This window comes from Athene noctua, chromosome 3 (assembly GCF_965140245.1).
Source record: "Athene noctua chromosome 3, bAthNoc1.hap1.1, whole genome shotgun sequence".
NCBI classification, from domain to species: domain Eukaryota; kingdom Metazoa; phylum Chordata; class Aves; order Strigiformes; family Strigidae; genus Athene; species Athene noctua.
This window is the reverse complement of record NC_134039.1, coordinates 5,621,640-5,640,257: the sequence shown is the minus strand read 5'-3', so window position 1 is coordinate 5,640,257 and position 18,618 is coordinate 5,621,640. Positions and strand designations below refer to the sequence as shown.

The window sequence follows — 18,618 nt, the reverse complement described above, 5'->3', positions numbered from 1 at the left end:
GGCTCTGAACACTTCCAGGGATGGAGCATCCACAACCTCCTTGGGCAGCCTGTTCCAGTGCCTCACCACCCTCACAGTAAAAAACTTCTTCCATATATTTAGTCTAAACCTCCCCTCCCTCAGCTTCCACCCATTACCCCTCGTCCTATCGTTACAGTCCCTTGTAAAAAGTCCCTCCCCAGCCTTCTCGTAGGCTCCCTTCAGGTACTGGAAGGCCACTATGAGATCTCCCCGGAGCCTTCTCTTCTCCAGGCTGAACAAGCCCAACTCTCTCAGCCTGTGCTCATAGGAGAGGTGTTCCAGCCCTCTGATCATCTTGGCAGCCCTCCTCTGGACTTGTTCTAACAATTCTATATAATAGATATAAAATGGCAAGGATTAGCAAAAAACTCCTATTTAAACTTTCCCACGTAGCTGGGCCTGACAGGGAGCGTGCTTGCTGGAGTGGTTTAACTGGGGATTTGGAAAGGGGTTTACTCCTGGCAGGGGAGTGGTGGTAAGCAGTTTGGAAGGAAGCTGCTGTCCTGGCCCAGCTCTTGGCAGCACTGGTGTCTGAGCAGTGCGTGAGGAGCTTCTTTCCTCTGTGTTAGCAGCGCGGCCATTTACTACAATTCTACTTCAGCAAAGTCATAGCTGGCTTAAACATACAGAGAACTGCTCCCAGTTTGGAGGGGGCTGTATATCTGTACCCATTCAAGTAGTTCATGGATCAGGAGAGCAACACCTCTGCTTCTCCCCTTAAGGAAGCTTTTCTCCAAGAGGCACTTTAAATCCCAGTTTATTTACAAATTCTCATCTGCTTAGCAATATTTAAGTTCACTTAATTTCATTTGGTCCCTTCATTTCCTAACAGAAACCTATCAGTTTAACTGGGAACTGCTGATATTTTGGAAGTGTGATACATTTGATATTGTCTGCAGCATATATTTATAGCTCTGTTTATTCAAATCCTAATGTTAATATACAGCAGATGTAGTATTCAGCTGTAAACTGATTGAGAAGGTTTCCCTTTGGAAACGTGTTAAAGACATTACTGCCTTCCTTTTCTCTTTGCATTTTTGGCATCTTTGGCCAGGACAGCAAAGAAAAACTAACGGGTAAGTGGAAAATGCAGCTCTTGTCATTTCAAATCATTGGCCATACACCAAATTCACACAAATCAGCAACACTCTTATCATCTTGGTTACTGAAAATGCAGCTGCAGTGAAGAAGATGCAGTATTATGCTGTGGTATTACTCGATGTGAGAAGCACATATGTCAAGAGCAGATGAGACAGCTGCTGAAAACTCAAGAAAAATTCTGAAAGACAGGAATGAAAATGGTTTTGTTCTAAAAATGCATGTAAAAAGGCAGTGAGACCAACTTGAAAGACTTCCTGGAAAGAAGTTGGGAAAACACCAGCGTTACATAACTTGGAACTGTTAATGCTATGGGTGTTTTCTTTAGGAACCTCCCTTCTGCTGGCTTGCACTGGCAGCTCAATTGCTCTGTCTCCTAATTTCTGGAGAGTGTTCAACTTCACAAGTGTAGCATTTCTCGTATGCTCCAAGAGTTTGTTTTGGAGAGAGGGAGAAAGAATCAGACAGACAGATGGGTCAGACAGGCAGAAAACCCCAAACCACAAACACATCACCTCTAGGAGCTGCTGAAACAACTTAGCAGGTGGATGCTCTTTCCCCTCTGACCACATCACGAAACCGCCGCAACAAATTCTACAACTCAAAGGCAGATTTAGTAAGTAAGGGGAGAATCAGACCCCAGTCTCACCTAGGTAGACTGTCAAGGATAAACTGAATTTAAGTTTTCCCACACTGAGCACCATTTTAAAGCCTGCTTTAAGGTTTAGTTTTGAGCAGGAATTGCAAAACGTACTTCACAACGTCAGACTAGCAAGGCTTAAACTGCAGCACAGAAAAATATGCTCCTTCAGATTAATACTCAGTTTTCTGACGACATTTTTGTAATAGTGGCGAAAGTAACAGCACTAATGGAATAAAGTAAGAAAAAATCCCAAGGCTAGCCTTATTTGGAAATGAAATAAATCACTTAAAAGTTCCTTTTAATGCTAGAGGTTTGTATCTGGAGATCTGTAGAATAAACTGGTTTGCAATGGATGCTTAAGCATGAGCTCTTAAGTAGACTTACGTATTTTTCAAATAATTCTTCTCTATATCTCTTTCTCCTCCCTCCCTCCAAGCTCAGCACCTCTGTACTCAAAATGACCCCATCTCAGTCACTTCTGTTCCCTACCCAGGGCATCCTCAGCCTGCTTCAGCCTCAGTTTCTCTATTTGATCTTTTTCCTTTCCTCCTCTCCCCCTGAAAAATCCCTACTCTGTTGTGTTCACCTGGCATTCCTACAGCTGGTCCTGGTATAAGCCTCCCTAACCAGGTAGACCACGTCCTCCCCTCTGCAAACCCCAGGTCTGATTTGCACTAAAACGCTCAGTCCCATGGCAGATAACTCCCATTCCCCACCCTTGTTTCTCAGCAGCTTCCAGTCTCACTCACAACCTTCCACCTTGATGACCAGCTACGCACACAGTGCTAGTCTGGCCTCCTCAGACTCCTCGAACAGACCCTCCTTCCCTCTGCTAATCCTGTGTTTCCTGTATGTTTCTATCAAACAGCTTCTTTTATGCTGGGGAAAAAGGAAAATTCTGAAAAAGCTGAAAAACCACTGGAGGGGAAGACCTGGCCTCAACCGTTTCAACTTGCAAAGTTTGGCAGAGCTAAACACAGTTGCAAACAGGCTTTTGAAACGAGAAGGTGACAGCTCAGTAGCAGATGCTGCCCCACTGTGCAGGAGGGTGGGTGCACCTCAGAGGTGCAGTTCGGTCCTTCTGAGCAGGGCAGGACAACTCAGCTCTTACTTAAGAGAGATCACGGCCCTGGAAGGCCTGTTGGAAGTGCCTGCCATGAGACTGCCTGCCTAGAAACCAAATAATAGTGAGTAGACAGAGAAAACAATGTGAGTGGGGTGAGAAAATCTGTCATAAAGAAGATTTTAGAATTGTGTGTAAAAAGAAATTGGTAGGAGACTGAATTGAGAATTCAAACTAGATGGTTGCAGAGTCGATATCCTAATGCAATAAGCCTTTCCCAAACTAATTTCTTAAACCATGTAACATCTCTAAGGGCAAAATTTTGCTCTTCAATACTCCATCCTAATTCCTATTTATGAATTTATACCTAATACCCCTCTGCAGCCTGCTGATCTCTGGGAAACTGTGGATGGATGCATGGGGTTGAAAGAGCTCCACAGTGTCACCCAGGGAGAGAATTTTGCCCTCAGTCCCATCATGAACTGTTTATGCAAGCTTCTGCTGCTCTCACATGATTTCATGGCTAAATCCACAGGCATGAGCAAAGTAACAGAATAAGATCAGTTACAATGCATTAATACATTGCTGTTTTCATCAGTAAAATTACCCTGAAAATGGGTTAAAAAAGGCAAACCTCAGGTAGTAGTGCTGTGGTGGCTGCTGGCTGAAGTAGCAGCCTGTGAAGAGCTTTACGTTTACTCCTGTGAAAAAGCCACGGAAGATCTGACTTTACACATTATGAGGACTGTCTACATTTTCCAACAATCATCTATGAAGCCTCACCTCTCCTCACGACTGTGACAAACCACAGAATCACAGAAATTTCACAGAATCATTCAGGTTGGAAAAGCCCCTTGGGATCATTGAGTCCAACCCTCAGCCCGACTCTACAAAGTTCTCCCCTACCCCACATCCCCCCACAGCTCATCCCAACGGCCCTTAAACCCCCCCAGGGATGGGGACTGCCCCCTCCCTGGGCAGCCTGTTCCACTCTCGGACCACTCTTGCTGGGAAACATTTTCTCCTCCTGCCCAGCCTGACCCTCCCCTGTGGCAGTTTCCAGCCGTTCCCTCTTGTCCTGTCCCTGATCCCCTGGGAGCAGAGCCCAGCCCCAGCCTCTCTAGAGTGTCCTTTCAGGTAGTTGCAACCACAATGTTAAATCTCTCATTAAAAAAATGCCAGGAACTCGGTGTGATGTTCTCACCGCTCAGCCAGTTGCTGAAACCTCTCGATCAAATCTCATGGTAGGACATCAGTAGGATTTTTAGACAAGCCTTGCTCTGAAAATGCAATTACAGTCGGTCTTACAGTTTGCCAATTAAATAATGCAAAGACAAATGCAAAGCAAAGGCTGAGAGGTGAAACACCACAGTATCAATTTGCCAGCGTCCTGTATTTAAAGCATAAAGGTATGAATTAATGTACAACAGAAAGCGAATCAGGCCCCGTCCATCTGTCCATGAATGCACTGACTGTACGCAGCAGTTCTGCTGCTTCGCTTCAGCATGAGTTTTCCACTGTAAGGGTGTCAGGATTTGCCCCCCCCTTTCTTTCACCACTGCTTCAGAAGCACATCTACTTGCAAAAAAAGTCGGCCATGAAAATAATTTTAATTATTCCACTGACAAAATTCATGGTCAAAAGGCAAACTCCTCTTGAAGTACACCTGCCGTTGCAAGGTTTGCCTTCTCAAGTCCACACTAATTATTTCTGTTTAGAATTTTCTTCACAGAAAGAGGAAGAAAGGATACTCTACTCTCTTAATATACTAGTTTTCACTCACTACCAACGTTCTCCAAGTGATTTCAAAGCACAAAACCCCCCCACACCCAGAAAAGGTTCTCAGTCAGAAAAGGAAGATCTCCTGCCACAGCTACGCAGAGCATCTCCTCACAGAAATAAAGAGCTGGTTCTCTGTTCCTTTTTCCACCACTTTAACACCTCGGTGCAGCAAAGCACGTACTTTGCTGCGTTGTTAAGCGATTATGCCCACAGTGCAGACTGAATAGATGCTTTCCTGAGCTGAATGCCCAGCACCAGGAGCTTTTGCTCACAGGACCCTCACCGACTGCAATCGGGCCTCCCACGTGCAGTTTGAATGGCAGATGCTGAATGCCACCTAAATATAGGAAACCGACTTTTCAAAGCCTGGCTGAGGAATATAATTGATGTTTGACATGTTTAAATTAGACCTTACTCATTTCTCCCCAGAAGAAAGGGTTGATTCCACCTGTTGTGCAGTTGTACACCAGTATGTTTTTTGGTCTGGAAAAGAGAAAGAAGTATTATTTTAAGGTGTGAGGAAAAACACCCAAAGCTTTATTAATGGAGCATGACAACTAACAGCCCAAGAAACAATATCAGCTCATAAAAAAAAAAAAAAATAAAATGCAGAAGAGGTCATTTTTCACAAATCTGAAAAGACAGTATAAAACATGATTTTTAAATAATATCCAGTCAGATTCTGGAGAGCATATGAAGTTAATGGGATTTAAGAAAAATCATCCATATATCGCTTATCAAAAATGATAAAAACAATAAGGAAAGCATCCATACTGTCAAGTTTCTCTTAGTATACTATAAATAACTGGCCCAAACCAACCTCAGGCACACACTATGTATTTTTCAATCATGGATATGGGTTTGTGCTACTTTTAAACTCCATTTGTTAGGGCGGTGATTACAAACCAATCCATTTCAAAAAAATTCTTCTCATTTTAATACCATTTAGTTGGTATTTGGGTGTGGAACTAAACGTAGATCATACTGGTTTAATTTATTCCTTTGATACAAGGCAAAAGTAAGTCAAACAGGTTTTTTTTGATCTAAGCCTGCCTTGCCGAGGGTGCAAGTGATGCCGTCAATAACTGCATTTTTCTTACTCTGCATTAGCCATGCCAAAATGCTAAAAGAGGTGAGATCTGGCCTTGAACGGGGGATAGGAGCTGGGCTGGTGGGTACAGCACCTCAGTGCTCCTAGGGTGCTTGTGGTGCTCAGAGCCTTTCTTCCGAGAAGGCTGCCCGTGAGGAACCTTTACTTTCAAAACTCCCATACCCAAAGACACCAGGAGATACAACCTCTAAACCTGGAATAGGAAATCTTGTACAGCAATACCTGAAAACTGCAGTTGGACAATGCACAGTTTCAGTGATGCTTTTTTAAATAATGCTTTGAAATCATAATATTTGACTGTGTATTATAAATTTTATTAATCCCCAGCAGACTTCTAGGGATGGTTAGGACTGATAGACATGTGTCAAGCTCTGAATCCGTGATCTCCTGTAGAAGTCTGATAGTGTTAAACATAAAAATGCTCAGTAGTGCTTAATGTGGGAAACTGCATTATGGAAATCAATGCGGCAGCTCACTAAGGACTAGATCTGTAATATGTGCCCATATAGAAAACTCACCTAGTGCTCAGCTACACACACAGCCTGATGGAAAGTGCACTCAAGAGAAAACACAGACTTCCACTTACGCCACTGGGTCAGGCCCATTAAACACCAATGAAGAGGATTTCTCCATTCTCCCAGCTTCCAGTGAAGTGTTTCTCCTTGGTGATTTTTTTTTTTTTATTATCTTTTATTCTCCACTCTCTAGCTGAGTCAGAGACCTTGGTAGAGTGTGGAGCTTTGTAGAGCTTCTGAACTATGTAGTGAAGATTGCAATTCTCTGCTAAGTTTTAGAATCTAATTTCCCTTGGTAATGTCACCTGCCCTGAAGGATACTGACTTTCTAATTAGATGATTTGAAAAAAAAAAATTAAGCCATACATGCTATTTCTCAAGACAGCAACTAAACCTGAAACTCTCTCAGAGAAATCAAATTTACAGAAGGCTCAGACTCTTAACTTTTGTATCCAGATTGCTAACCCTGGGGTCGTGCCCAGCTAGACAAAGCTTTAAATCGAGTTCCACAATTGCTCCTTTAGCCTAATAATTATTTGTGTGGGAACCAGATTAAAACCATGTATCTTTCTCCAATGAAAAGTCAGAAAAAAATGGCACTTCTCCTTTCATGGCCAGAGCCAGGAAAACTACCTGTGTGCTGATCATCAGCATGTGTTCACCTCCTTTACGCACAGGCTGTAGCCCTTTTCATCTGGAGGCTCTTGGTGAGGGGGTGCGTAAGGGGAAGCTGTATTTATTTTTCCCAGATCATGCTGCTTTGCCTGTTGCTGATGGAAAGGGATAAAACTGTGAGAAAAATAAATCTGAAAAGCTGGTGAGCTTCCTCTTAAGATCATTTTAGGATCCTTGTACTTCGGTTACTGGATGCAGCTTTTTTCCACCCTCAGCTCAGAGAGAGGGTTTACTTTGTCTTTCAGAGTGAAATATTTCTGCCTTTTATTTGCCTGGTACTGATTTCTCAGAGTTGCGTAAACCTCCAGAATAATTCATGTGGTTTACTCTGCAGCACTTCCTACCTCACCATTAAAGGTCAGAGCCAGAGGTTCACAGGAAAAGATCTTAAATCCTCAATGTCACTTATACATACACTTCTCAACAATGAAAAGAATGGGATTTTTTTTAGATCGTCTCTATATGAGCCTACAATATAATTATACTGTGTGGTGTTTTCCAAGGAAAACACGCAGAACATTTTCACCGAGAAAACTCTAAAAGCCACTTGAAAAGCCACTCAGTGCAGCTGCCTGAGAAAGGAGACCCAAAAACCGGCTGCTGCGAAGCTGCAGTAAGGCCTCTGGCCTTCAGAAAAGTGATTTCTGAGAGACAGACTTGTCAGCTGAGCCTATGCTGTACTGAGAAACAGGTCTCACGTGTAGCTTTGGAGATTGCCTAACTCTAAAGCCTGCCTTTATTTCTTCTGCTACGCTCTTAGTCCTTGTCAACCGAGGGAAGAAAACGTGAAAATGACTCGACCAGGCTCTTGCACAGATTTTCAATTAGCTTCTGGTTCCCTCCAAAGTCCTAGTGCGGGCAGTCAATGCCCAAGCCTGGCAGAAAGAGCCCAAGCCTCCCCACCTGTGCACAGCGGTGTACCACCCAGCGGCGAGGGTGAGGTTGACGGTGATGTCTACTGGAATCATATCTGCCACTGCTTCGTTGTTGGCGATGACAGTCCGCAGAATCCCTTTGCCCGCCTGTGGGAGAAAGGGAAACCATCACTGATGCAAGGCCATGGTAAGATTTCATCAGCCTGGATTGAGGACAGACCGTCACATTAGCACTTTTCAAGCCTGGCACCTGCTGCAGAAGAGTATTTTGTTTCTTTGAAAACAAAGATGGATCTTACATGTACCCCGTTGTTCTGTGTTTTCAGAGGAAGTCTAAAACATGATGATGTCTGTGCTGTGTATAAGGAGAAAATCTGTGACTCTTATTTAACTCAATATAAAAGAAATACCTTGGGAAAGAAATAGATTTAAATTTACTGAGGTAAAATGCCCAGTAATACCTGAAGTTACATTTTCTTAAATGACACTGGCAGATAGAGGTCTGAGTGTCCCTCAGATACAGTTGTCATTTTGGAAATGACACCAATAGGCTTTCTGAAAAGCCTCCTCCCTTTCCTTTGGATGTATTCACCCCCTCCTTTTTTCCAAAGGTGTGTCTGTTACGCATAAAGATACAGTCAAGACATGGCCCCTGCTCTGAAGAGCTCACCACCCAACAAAACTCAGGGAATGAATGAGTGAAAATACAAAGTACTGACGACCAACGAGAAGAGGCGGGCAAGAACAGAAGATTTTCATTTTGCTTTGGTTGGAAGTGCATTTTTCAGGGGATCGGGCTCCCCAAAATATATACATTCAACCTGAATATATATATATATATATATATATATATATATATATATATATATATATAATTGGTTTCCCTGATGACCTTTGGTTGTTTGGAGGTTCCACAGGAGAGACATGGCAACAGACAGCAATAACATGGCAGACTGAATCAGAGAGGACAATTCAGCAATACAGAAACGTGGAGGTGAAAGGGGGTAAAAGAACTTCACCTAGTGCGTCAGGTATGAGGGCTGAACAGAGCAAATAAAAAAAAGAAACCCCCAATGTCAGAGTCAAGGTTGCAATCAAGTTATGGAGCACGCGGGAAATAAAATGCAATGAATTTGGGTTTGATGCAGAAACTGAGGAGCCAGTGAAAAAGCTGGGAGGATGTAAAAGCGCTAGTGAAACAAGGAAGGAAAAAAGCTCTTATAATTTAGATCCATGAAAAACCAGAGGGAAGGGCTGAGTGAAGGGGCAAAGGAGTATGCTCTACAGATCCATGAATATTTAGAAGTTCAGGCAAAGGAAATGTTACAGTGGTTTTGTTTTTTTTTTTTTTTTCTTTTCTTCCAACCTGAGAGTCCCATTTCACGATGAAATAGCTCTCCAGCTGCAAAAGATGAAGTTTTACTACAGCAACTAAACAAGAAGTGCCTAGTGGTGCAAAACCCCTTGCTTGCAGTCTGAGGAGAAGGAAGATGTGATGACAAAAGCATTTAAGACTTGATATAAACTTGTAAAGCACATGCCATTGTCTGCTGCTCGTTGGTGGATTTTAAGGGATACTGCATCCCCTGTTTGGGAGGTGTTTATCTGGGTTTTTTTGTTCTGTCCGCTTCTATAATCAGATGGGTTTGTTACATTTCACAGCTTGCAAGTAAGGGGAACACCACGTACGCCTGAATTAATTTTCATAAGCCTTAGCTCCCGAGCAGTTACATCTCATCCTTGGTGCAGCTGGCAGAGAGATCACAAGGTCAAACACAGGCAATGGTGTAAGCTTCACCACACGACTCCATCCTCCTCAAAGCCATGGCACGCAGCTAACCTCTGCTGCCCTAAGCTGAACCACAGTGATGCTTAGACATGAAAACCTCAACTTGCAACACCACTATGATTTTTTTTGCTGTTCCCACTACTGATTTTCCAAGGGGGAAAAAAAAGCAAAAAGAACCAAAGCAGCAAATCAAGCTCAGGCATGAATTTTCCACTGCTGTGAACACATGCCCACTAGAAACCACTCTGTGAACAGCTACCACATTTTCACAGGTACTCTAAAGGACCTTTTTGACGTTTCCAAAACTGTGAAGTTCCATGGATGCGCTGCAAACATGCTGGTATTCAGAGCAGCACGTGATGGTCATATACACATGAATGAATTGGAGATTTCATATATTGCATATTTAATAAAGACGTCAGGTTTAGGTGTTTTAAGTTACTTTTTACATTGGAAATGATTTGGTACTTCTTTATCAGGTATGGCTTGATTTCTATTTATAGTTGCTGACTTTTTTCTCTTTAGTAAAATAGAAGCTACTGTAGCTGAAGCCTCCAAAATAATTTCCCAGTCTGAGTCTGATTTTTCTGGACAGCCTCCCAGCTGAAGTGCTTTGGGCCAGTCACTGTCCAGAACATGAATTAAACCACGGTTCTGCCCTACAGCTTCACTGCCTTGCAGGGAAGAAGGTCTTTACATGTAATACAGAACAGTGAGACAAAATGCTTCAATTACAGTCCAGCGGAAATGTAAGTAATTTCATTTTGGTTTTCAATCAACAAAGCTTCTCCCCACAGCAGTTGGAGCAACTGTTGGCAAAAGAAACAATTAGACTATCAAGAACAACTTGAACTCCCATATTTCATGAATATTTAATATATCTATTAGTGGAATGAAATCATCAGACTCGAATGTTGTAGTGGTGACTGAGGGGAAAAAAAAAAAAGCCAAACAATAACTCTGCAAGTTTTGGAGTTCAGCTTCTGCCCAGATGATCCCAAAGATCATCTGAATCAAATCTGAATCTGGGGGCTGTTCTCCATATAGGATGAGCTTGGGTTAGAAATGGTAAATGAATATTTTCGTGTAGGGAGGACTTTAAAAAAAATACACAAACACCAAAACACTTCCCTTTTGGTTTTTCCCTCCTCACTTAAGGCTAATAGAGCTACTTGACTAATAAATACACTTTGAAATACAGCTGGCTGAGACAGCTGGTTGTAATAATACAACTTCCAGATAATCAAACTAACGTGTAGCTCACACGGTCAAGGGTTAATTTTCAAACTAGCAAACAGGATTTACTAATCGACCATATCCAAGCACATTAATTCAAACCATGTAGTTATTTTTTCCCTCCCTCAGAAGACCAAAACTCTCTTGGGCTCCCTAATAATAAATACCTATCAATTCCAGAAAACTAGTACCAGTCCAGCTAAGTTCAGTAGCCACTGGAGATGGCACAAGACAAATACTGTCTGTCAGCACTGGCAAGTCTCCCCTCGCTTCTCCACATCACAGAGTCTCTGCTCCTGAGCCAGCACCGCTGCCTGCGCAGCCAAAGAGCCAACAACCTGGTCTCTACACCCTGCACCTCTTCTCATTGCTCATTGTCTTTTTCTTGGTTAAGTCTCGATGTAGTTACGTATCAAATCGTCATATTTCAGCACCAGAGCTCCGTGCAGACGACAAGAATTTCATTGTCTCTTTAATCCTAAGCTGAAAAACCTCACAGCTTCAATCCTGAACCAAAAAATATCATCTCTATTTCAAAACTATTTCAGTACAAGTCAAAGCTTTTATATAAAAGGGGAAGTTATTTACTACAATGACCCTAGAATCTCAAAATCTTGACTTTCCATAGAGTTAATTTGGAGATAAAGATACAGGCTGGCATCTGTGTGTGAAACCTGTCCTGAGTGAAACCACCATTAGGTTTGTGGTTGCAATCAGTAAGGCTAGAAATTTCTTGAAGAACAGAAAATATTAGTTATTAGAACAGAAAATATCAGTATGGGTGGCAAAGGATAAGCATATCAAATATATGCAAGCTCTAGTGTAAGTTTCTAAAGCAGATACTATTAAAAAAAAAGACTGATGCATGGGCAAAGTTTCGAAATACTTAATCATTAGGTGTTTTATACTTGTTGGCAGATGAAAAAAAAAAAAAAAGCGTGGGGAAAAAATGCTTTTTACATGACAAAAGATTTGAGTAGCATGTTTTTATATGGCTGAAAGCATTTGAATTTGGCCTGTGTTTCTTAATGTACTGGCACACGATACAGGTATGACAGCTAGATGCTGTAATTTGTTACTGAGGTAATTCACTTGTGGGGAATAAAAAGCAATGCAATGGAACATTTTTGTATAACATCTCTCTTGCAAACCAGTTCTGGACAAATCCTTGTGACAGACATCTTTAGTGCTCAAAAGTAGTCATAAAAAAAATAATCAAAACTCACAGATAACATCACAAAAGTTGGAACCTGTCACATGAAAATGTAAGGAGTGGATGTGCAAAATTAGGGAACTTTCTTTACCGTGATGATGACAAGATGTCATAAAAGAATACAGAAAACACCACAAGATGCTGGGACTAGAGCAGAGAGGTGGTACAGGCTTGATGATCAGTCAGCAACGAGTAAAAGGCAGATAATTATTTTAGAGCTAATAACACTTCATGAACACAAACGATGCATTTAGGGCTTTTGAATGTCTCTTAAAAGTGTAACCAGGGTTTCAGATAACAGCATTAGCTGGGATACACCCACTAATTTCACCAACCCTGCTGATTCCAGAAGTGACTGTAACAGTTTCGATTTATGCTTTACTTCAGGTATAGACGAGCTTTTTAAACAAAATGATATTTGGATTTTATTCTGCTCTCCTATGATTGTAAACTACTAATCCTTTTCTACACTGCATCAGGCTGATTACAATATAGTTCTTACAAAGTAATCAAGTTGGATAAATCATACACGAACAAAAATATCTGCCCATAGCTATACAGCATTGTGCGTTGACAAAGAGACCTAAAGCAGTGATTTGAGTTCAGAAAAAAAAAAAAAAAAAAAAAAATACAAGCCAGGAGAAAAGGTATGCGACTTTTCTGTTTTCATATGGTAAATTGTAATGGTTGTTTTTATGTTACAGGGAATATTTGATCGAGTTATTAATTATTTATCTTATGGGTTTGTTCCTCACAGTAGTTATTTACACCAGTGTTAAACGGGAGTATAGTGAATTATCCATGTGACTGGCAGAGTCTGCGTTGACAGTCATACACATTATTTAGGTGTGCTCTGCACTTAAGAGAAATCCTGTATAAAGCAATGGCAAGTGAGACTCATTTTTATTATTGTGAAGTGGCCACAAACTCCAGCAGTGGATTTAGGAGTAATACATGCGAAGATAAATGAAAGGATAAATAATGCTTCCTTGTCTTGATGGTACCGTAATATGGGCTGGAAAATTCTGTTATAAAAATCAGGCTTTGACATTTGTTAATTATCCTAGTTTCAAGGATGTATCTTTTGCCTTTTCTTTGAAAATTTGGCCGAATTTGTCCAAAACTTGATTTTTTTTTTTTTTTTTAGAGTTTTTAGAAACTACAATTCACATTCAGTGAACCAGCAGCACGAATACTCTTTGCATGTCCTTTTTTTGAGCACAGCACAACTAGACAGTCTTCTAGGTCCTACAGGCATATAGATGTATGGCAAGTGTGCAACATCTTTCTACCAGATTCAGAAAAATCCTATGATCCTGTTTTGCACACAATTTCTAAGTGGGGCTATAGAGTAACTTTAGAGTTGCTATTTCAGTAACTCAGACTCCACTTTTAAGGGAAGCTTAAATAGTAACTAGACATACCGCAATCAATATTCCGCTTGTCCCGTTGAAGCTGTCAATCCAACCCTGCAGAAAAAGAAGAATGATTACTATTTCTTTCAATGACAAGTTGCTTGTACAGGCTTTGAAATGATGAAAAGGCTGTAATGCTGTGGTGTAGACAGAGAAGCAACAAGACACCAGTTAAGATGGATGCCAGCCTCTCTGGGACAGCTGCCAGGAAGCTAACCAGTACGAAGTACCTAATTGATTTTCAATAGGGGATGTATTGTCTGATACCTCATTCTGTCTGCAAATTACCCATCAACAACAGAATCTAATCTTGTTTTTAGAAACTGCTTCTTTCCTGTAATAACCTGGCTTCAGGAATAAACTCTGGCTTTGAACACTACAGTGCCTTGGTGCTGTCACACTTGCTGAAAACAGTCAGCGTGTTATTTACCCTCTGACATACAACGTGCAGATGTCGCTGAGACTGATTTGGTTACTCCAGCTAATTTATAAGCCAAGGAAGAAAATAAACCAAACCAAAACCATTCCACTTCTGAATCCCATCCTACTTCAGGTCAGGGAAACTGCCACTTGTGGGAGCTGGAGTTAAGAGCAGTGACGAACTGTGTGATGTGACACAGGTTATGACACCTAACAGAGTTCATTCTGGCTCTCCAAGATGGGGAGCTTGGCCCAGAGCCTTAGCTATATCTCAGCCACCTTTGGCATGCTTCAAGCTGCATGAAAGCCAAAGGTGACTTTATGCTGACTTTCCCATTTGGCTCCAATGTTAGGGCCCATTATTCCTACCAGTATATTTAGCTTAGTGAATTCTTTCAGTCCAGAAGTACAGCTGTGTGGCTGACATTTGTGTTGTGGCTGCCCCCTGTTGCAGGGCCATACAAGTGTGAATCCAGTGAATTCAATGACTACCAAGGTAAGACAGAGATACTAGGTAGCTGCACATAACATCATCAAATGCATTCAAGGACCATGAGAGGTCCAGGGTGCCCATCAGGACCTCATTAATGGGCTGACTAGACCATGGAAAGACTTGAACCAGGATGCATCAGGACTATGACTGATCCTCTTGTGTTTCCCCAGCTAGTATAGAAACTCCCTCGTGTGTCTGTCTGGGCATGATCCTCTGCGGGTAAGACTGTCAGCTGCAAGTCCAGGATTTTGCACCATTATTATCCCAGCTCTTGTTATTATTGCTTAAATATGTTCTTTTCACTTGGAGACAAGAGTCTTTCCTGAAGATGCTGAAGATGTTTTGCTGTTCTACTCCAGCACAAGTCCTCCACCTCTTCCACATGCTTCCCTATGAACTGGAGTACCTGTTCCTCAAGTGCTACAAGTTCCTGACCGTACTGCAGCTACAGCTGTATCAAAGGGCTCTTGGTAGGGAATTGCTATGTATTCATGCTTACTGGGAAAGGCTCATGCCAGCTAGCTCCCACGATGGATGGCCTGATGATAGCAATGTTCAAGTTTCCTTTCTCTTGCTGAATCACGTATTCTGACAAGGCTTTGCTGTAGGTGTAAGTGTTGGGCCATTCCCCAAGCAGCTTGGGTGTGATGTCTTGAATGATAGATTCATCCAACCACCTACAGGAAACAAGGAGAATGTCATTATCTGCCGTGCAGAGAGAAGAGATTGAGGCAAAAAAGACCAGTAAGACAGGAATCCTCACCTGAAACAAAGGATAAGGAAGATAAAACTATTTAAGACAAAGCAAGGAGCAACTTGTTTGGATTTAGAACAGCTCTGTGGGACAGAGGTTACTTCTGTCATCAAAATGCGAAATAACCCGGTGAGCTTCATGCTATGATGTCTAACTCAACTTCAGGTATTACACAGCCTCATCCTAAAGCAATCTCTTGTGTACTTTATGCTGCACTGCAATCTGTAATGTAGATACAGCCATGGTCTACAGACTGATGGAGCTTTCCAACCTTGTACTCTCACTAGGAACCACTCAGCCTTATCCAACAGAGTCCCTATATACTCCCAAGTATGCTTCAGGAGATTCCTGGTAACCTTGAGTTACTGAGTGGAGTAGCAATACAAAGGTCTCAAAAGCTAGAACAATATACTACAGAGATACTATTCCAGCAGCACTATTTACAACGTTAGATGCTTCTTCCTACTGTTTTTCACTGGTTCATGTAAGAAATTAAGAAAATGTTAGTGCTAGCTGCTTAAAAATTTCAAAACAAAAACAAACCCCAAAAGACACCGTTAACTTGCCTTTTTTTTTTTTTTTTTTTTTTTTTTTTAAGGTATTCAAGTATCTAATCCATCAGAAGTAGTTAACATATATACCCTTAAAAGAGTGTCCTTCACTACGGTGGTGCCGCAGCTCAAAGGCTCTTCCCTGGCACATCATCAAGGTTTCACCAGTCCTGACAGCGTGTGGGTCTAAAGGACAGGAACTGGCTGTACTTCCAGTGCCCTTCCACACCGCTGCCAATCCCCAACAGGCTTTCAGCACTCTGGTGTTACACCACAGATTCCAAGATTAACTCCTATAATCCAATCTGTAATTAAGTCAATGGACTTATAGCTCAGACTGACCAGGTGTTGCTCTTCTCGGGGGCATTGCAAGGATACTGGTTCCTACAGATCCTTGCTTCACCCCTCCTCATCTTGAATTTCAGAAACTGGTGGAGGTCAGGGGGAGAAGAATGGAGATGGTCACACCTGGAGAATTACTTGATCATGTCAACGTAAAAGTGCAAACACCTGATAGCTCAGGTGGCACACTGCTTTTCAGATGGCTCTCATTAGACACAGATGGAAATATTACAGGAAAAGTGTTGCATGAGAAAACATTGATTCACTGAAGCTACAAAACAGTTTGCAGGGGAGGGTTGAATTCAGTGAATCAGTTTTGGGATGAGTTAAAAAGAACCTGACAGCTTTTAGAATATAGTTAGTAGTATTATTATTAGAAGTATTATAATAATTATTAGTAGTAGTACTACTATAGTTAAATATTTTTTTAAAAAATAAAAAAAGCATTATGGAGGCACAAACACTTAGCAACCCTAGTCGCATGCTTCAGAAACAAGTCAGAAAAATTGTTTAAGCATAAAATATGACGTTGAAGTACACAGAGGCTATAAGCAGCACACAATATTGACTTAATTTACAAAGCCTGTTTAGGCAGCCATTGAACCCAGCCTCCTCAGGGTCTCAACTAAATTGCCATTGTTTGAATCTGTCAAATAATTAATTACCAGCCTACCACAAGGAGATGTCTATGCCTGCAGAGCCTGGAGGAAGAATAAATTCATTTAGAAACTCAAGATTAAGCTGCATACAAGTCTTTTTTTCCACTTTTTTTTTTTTTTTAAATAATAGGGGCTTACAGGTTATCATTCTCACAAAGCAGCTGTAGAAGTACAAGGAGAAGCCATTTCCCTTTGCCGTCATCCTTCCAGACAGGCCTCTGCATCACTTTAAGTGGTCACTGAGAGGACCACGCTCCTGCCTGCCTCAAGGGTACCATCCTACCAGGTGATTTGATCAACCAGCATTACCATCACAGGAGCACTGAGCTGCCAGTTCAGCGAAGCAAACTGCTCCTACTCCTCTGTGACCTACTTTTGAAGATTTTGAAATGCTAAATCAAAAAGCTATTGCTTTTGCTCACCACTGCAATTGCCCCACAGAAACAAGAGATGCAAATGAAACAATTAGTAACCTCTTCTTTCACTACATATATGCACAAAATCACTATGCCATAGGAAAACATAACTTTCCGTGTTAACTTTGCATTAATAAGACATTCTTCTTCTTGTAAAGGATGACTGATCTACATTTTCTACAATAACAAAAACCAGTCCTACTTCAGCCCACACTTCACTGTGCGCTGTGTTCCTTACCTCAGCACATCCTTCAAAGCTGATTTCCCTCAGCTTTAGATTAAGGCAAACCTTGCTTGATGTGGCAAGATTATATGTTTCCTCTGTTGGCCTGGAAGCACTTAGAAGCGTGACTTCTGGTTTACACAGATCAAGCTTAAGGCTTTACTTGCAGGTTAAATATCAAAATACTGGAATGCAAGGATATAATAGGAGGATAAGAACAGACAAAGAAACAGCTGGGAGTCCTACATGGACAAAAGCATCATTAAATAAATCTGTTATTGCATCCAGTTGTGTGATGCACTTAATGTGCTTGCAGGAGAGCACACGGGTTGTTTGTGAAGGGAAGCTTTCACAGCTGGCTGATGCAGAACACGACCTGTATTTCTTCCCCCTTTTTGAAGGGAGTTTTTATTTCCTTGTCTGCTTTTTTCCTCCACCCTTTTTGAAGGTAACATTCTGAGATCTGTTAATCCCCTTTCTCTGAAACCTTCTGTACCCAGATATCCACATATTATTTCTTCCACTTACAGCATGAATAATAAAAGGCATCTTTCCCTTCTCCTCCCAACCCTGCTATATCTTCTCTCTCTCCCCCTCCAAGTAATCTCCCGACCTTCACAGTTTCTCAGAGTTTTGTCTATCCTGTTCTGCCTGTGTCACGCTATCCCACAACCCAGGGACTTTCCCCATCACACTCTACAGCCCCGTGCCTCTCTTTCACATACTGCCTTTGATTTGCAGATCACCTTCCACACCAATGATCCCGGAGACAGTGATTTTCAACAAGGCCCACCTGATTTCAATGCCTTTGAAAGCAGTGGCTGTCTTTGCTGTGACCAATCATACTGCTACCTGCAACCACTGTAAAGAGGCAGATGATACTCTAGCTGAGGGCATGCTGTGATTTCTGTCTCACTAAAAGTACTGGAAGGTGTGAACTTCAGGAGTATGCGACATAGAAAAAGAACCAGAATCACAGAACCACAGAATCATCTAGGTTGGAAAAGACCTTGAAGATCACCCAGTCCAACCATTAACCTAACATTGACAGTTCTCAACTACACCAGTAAAACAAATTGAAAAATCTAGTGAAAAAGCAAGAAAACCCATCTCTAATTATGCGGCTAAGAAAAAACAACCTCCATGCAACATACTACCAAGACAACATACTACCTAGATAAACACATCAAAGAACACATCTGAAAGCCCATCCTCTGCCACTCAACTTGTCTTTCAAACATCATCCTTTCTGCTGCACATGCGAACTATGATAAATGAGTTCTTAGTGTCTTATATGAAGCAGCTGAAGTAGCAACCTCGGGGG

At 41.7% G+C, this 18,618-nt stretch overlaps 1 protein-coding gene across 5 annotated transcripts in view; it reads right to left on the bottom strand.

Moving 5' to 3' along the window:
* Window positions 1–18,618, bottom strand: part of FAR2 (fatty acyl-CoA reductase 2) — a 154,272-nt gene that overhangs the window by 10,813 nt on the left and 124,841 nt on the right. For all 5 annotated transcript variants that reach the window (XM_074901816.1, XM_074901815.1, XM_074901818.1 and 2 more), the window contains exons 5-8: window positions 14,849–15,026; window positions 13,446–13,490; window positions 7,812–7,930; window positions 5,023–5,090 (exon numbers count right to left, since the gene is read on the bottom strand). In XM_074901816.1, the coding sequence (XP_074757917.1) occupies window positions 5,023–5,090; window positions 7,812–7,930; window positions 13,446–13,490; window positions 14,849–15,026 (410 nt within the window). The remainder of the gene's footprint in view (window positions 1–5,022; window positions 5,091–7,811; window positions 7,931–13,445; window positions 13,491–14,848; window positions 15,027–18,618) is intronic.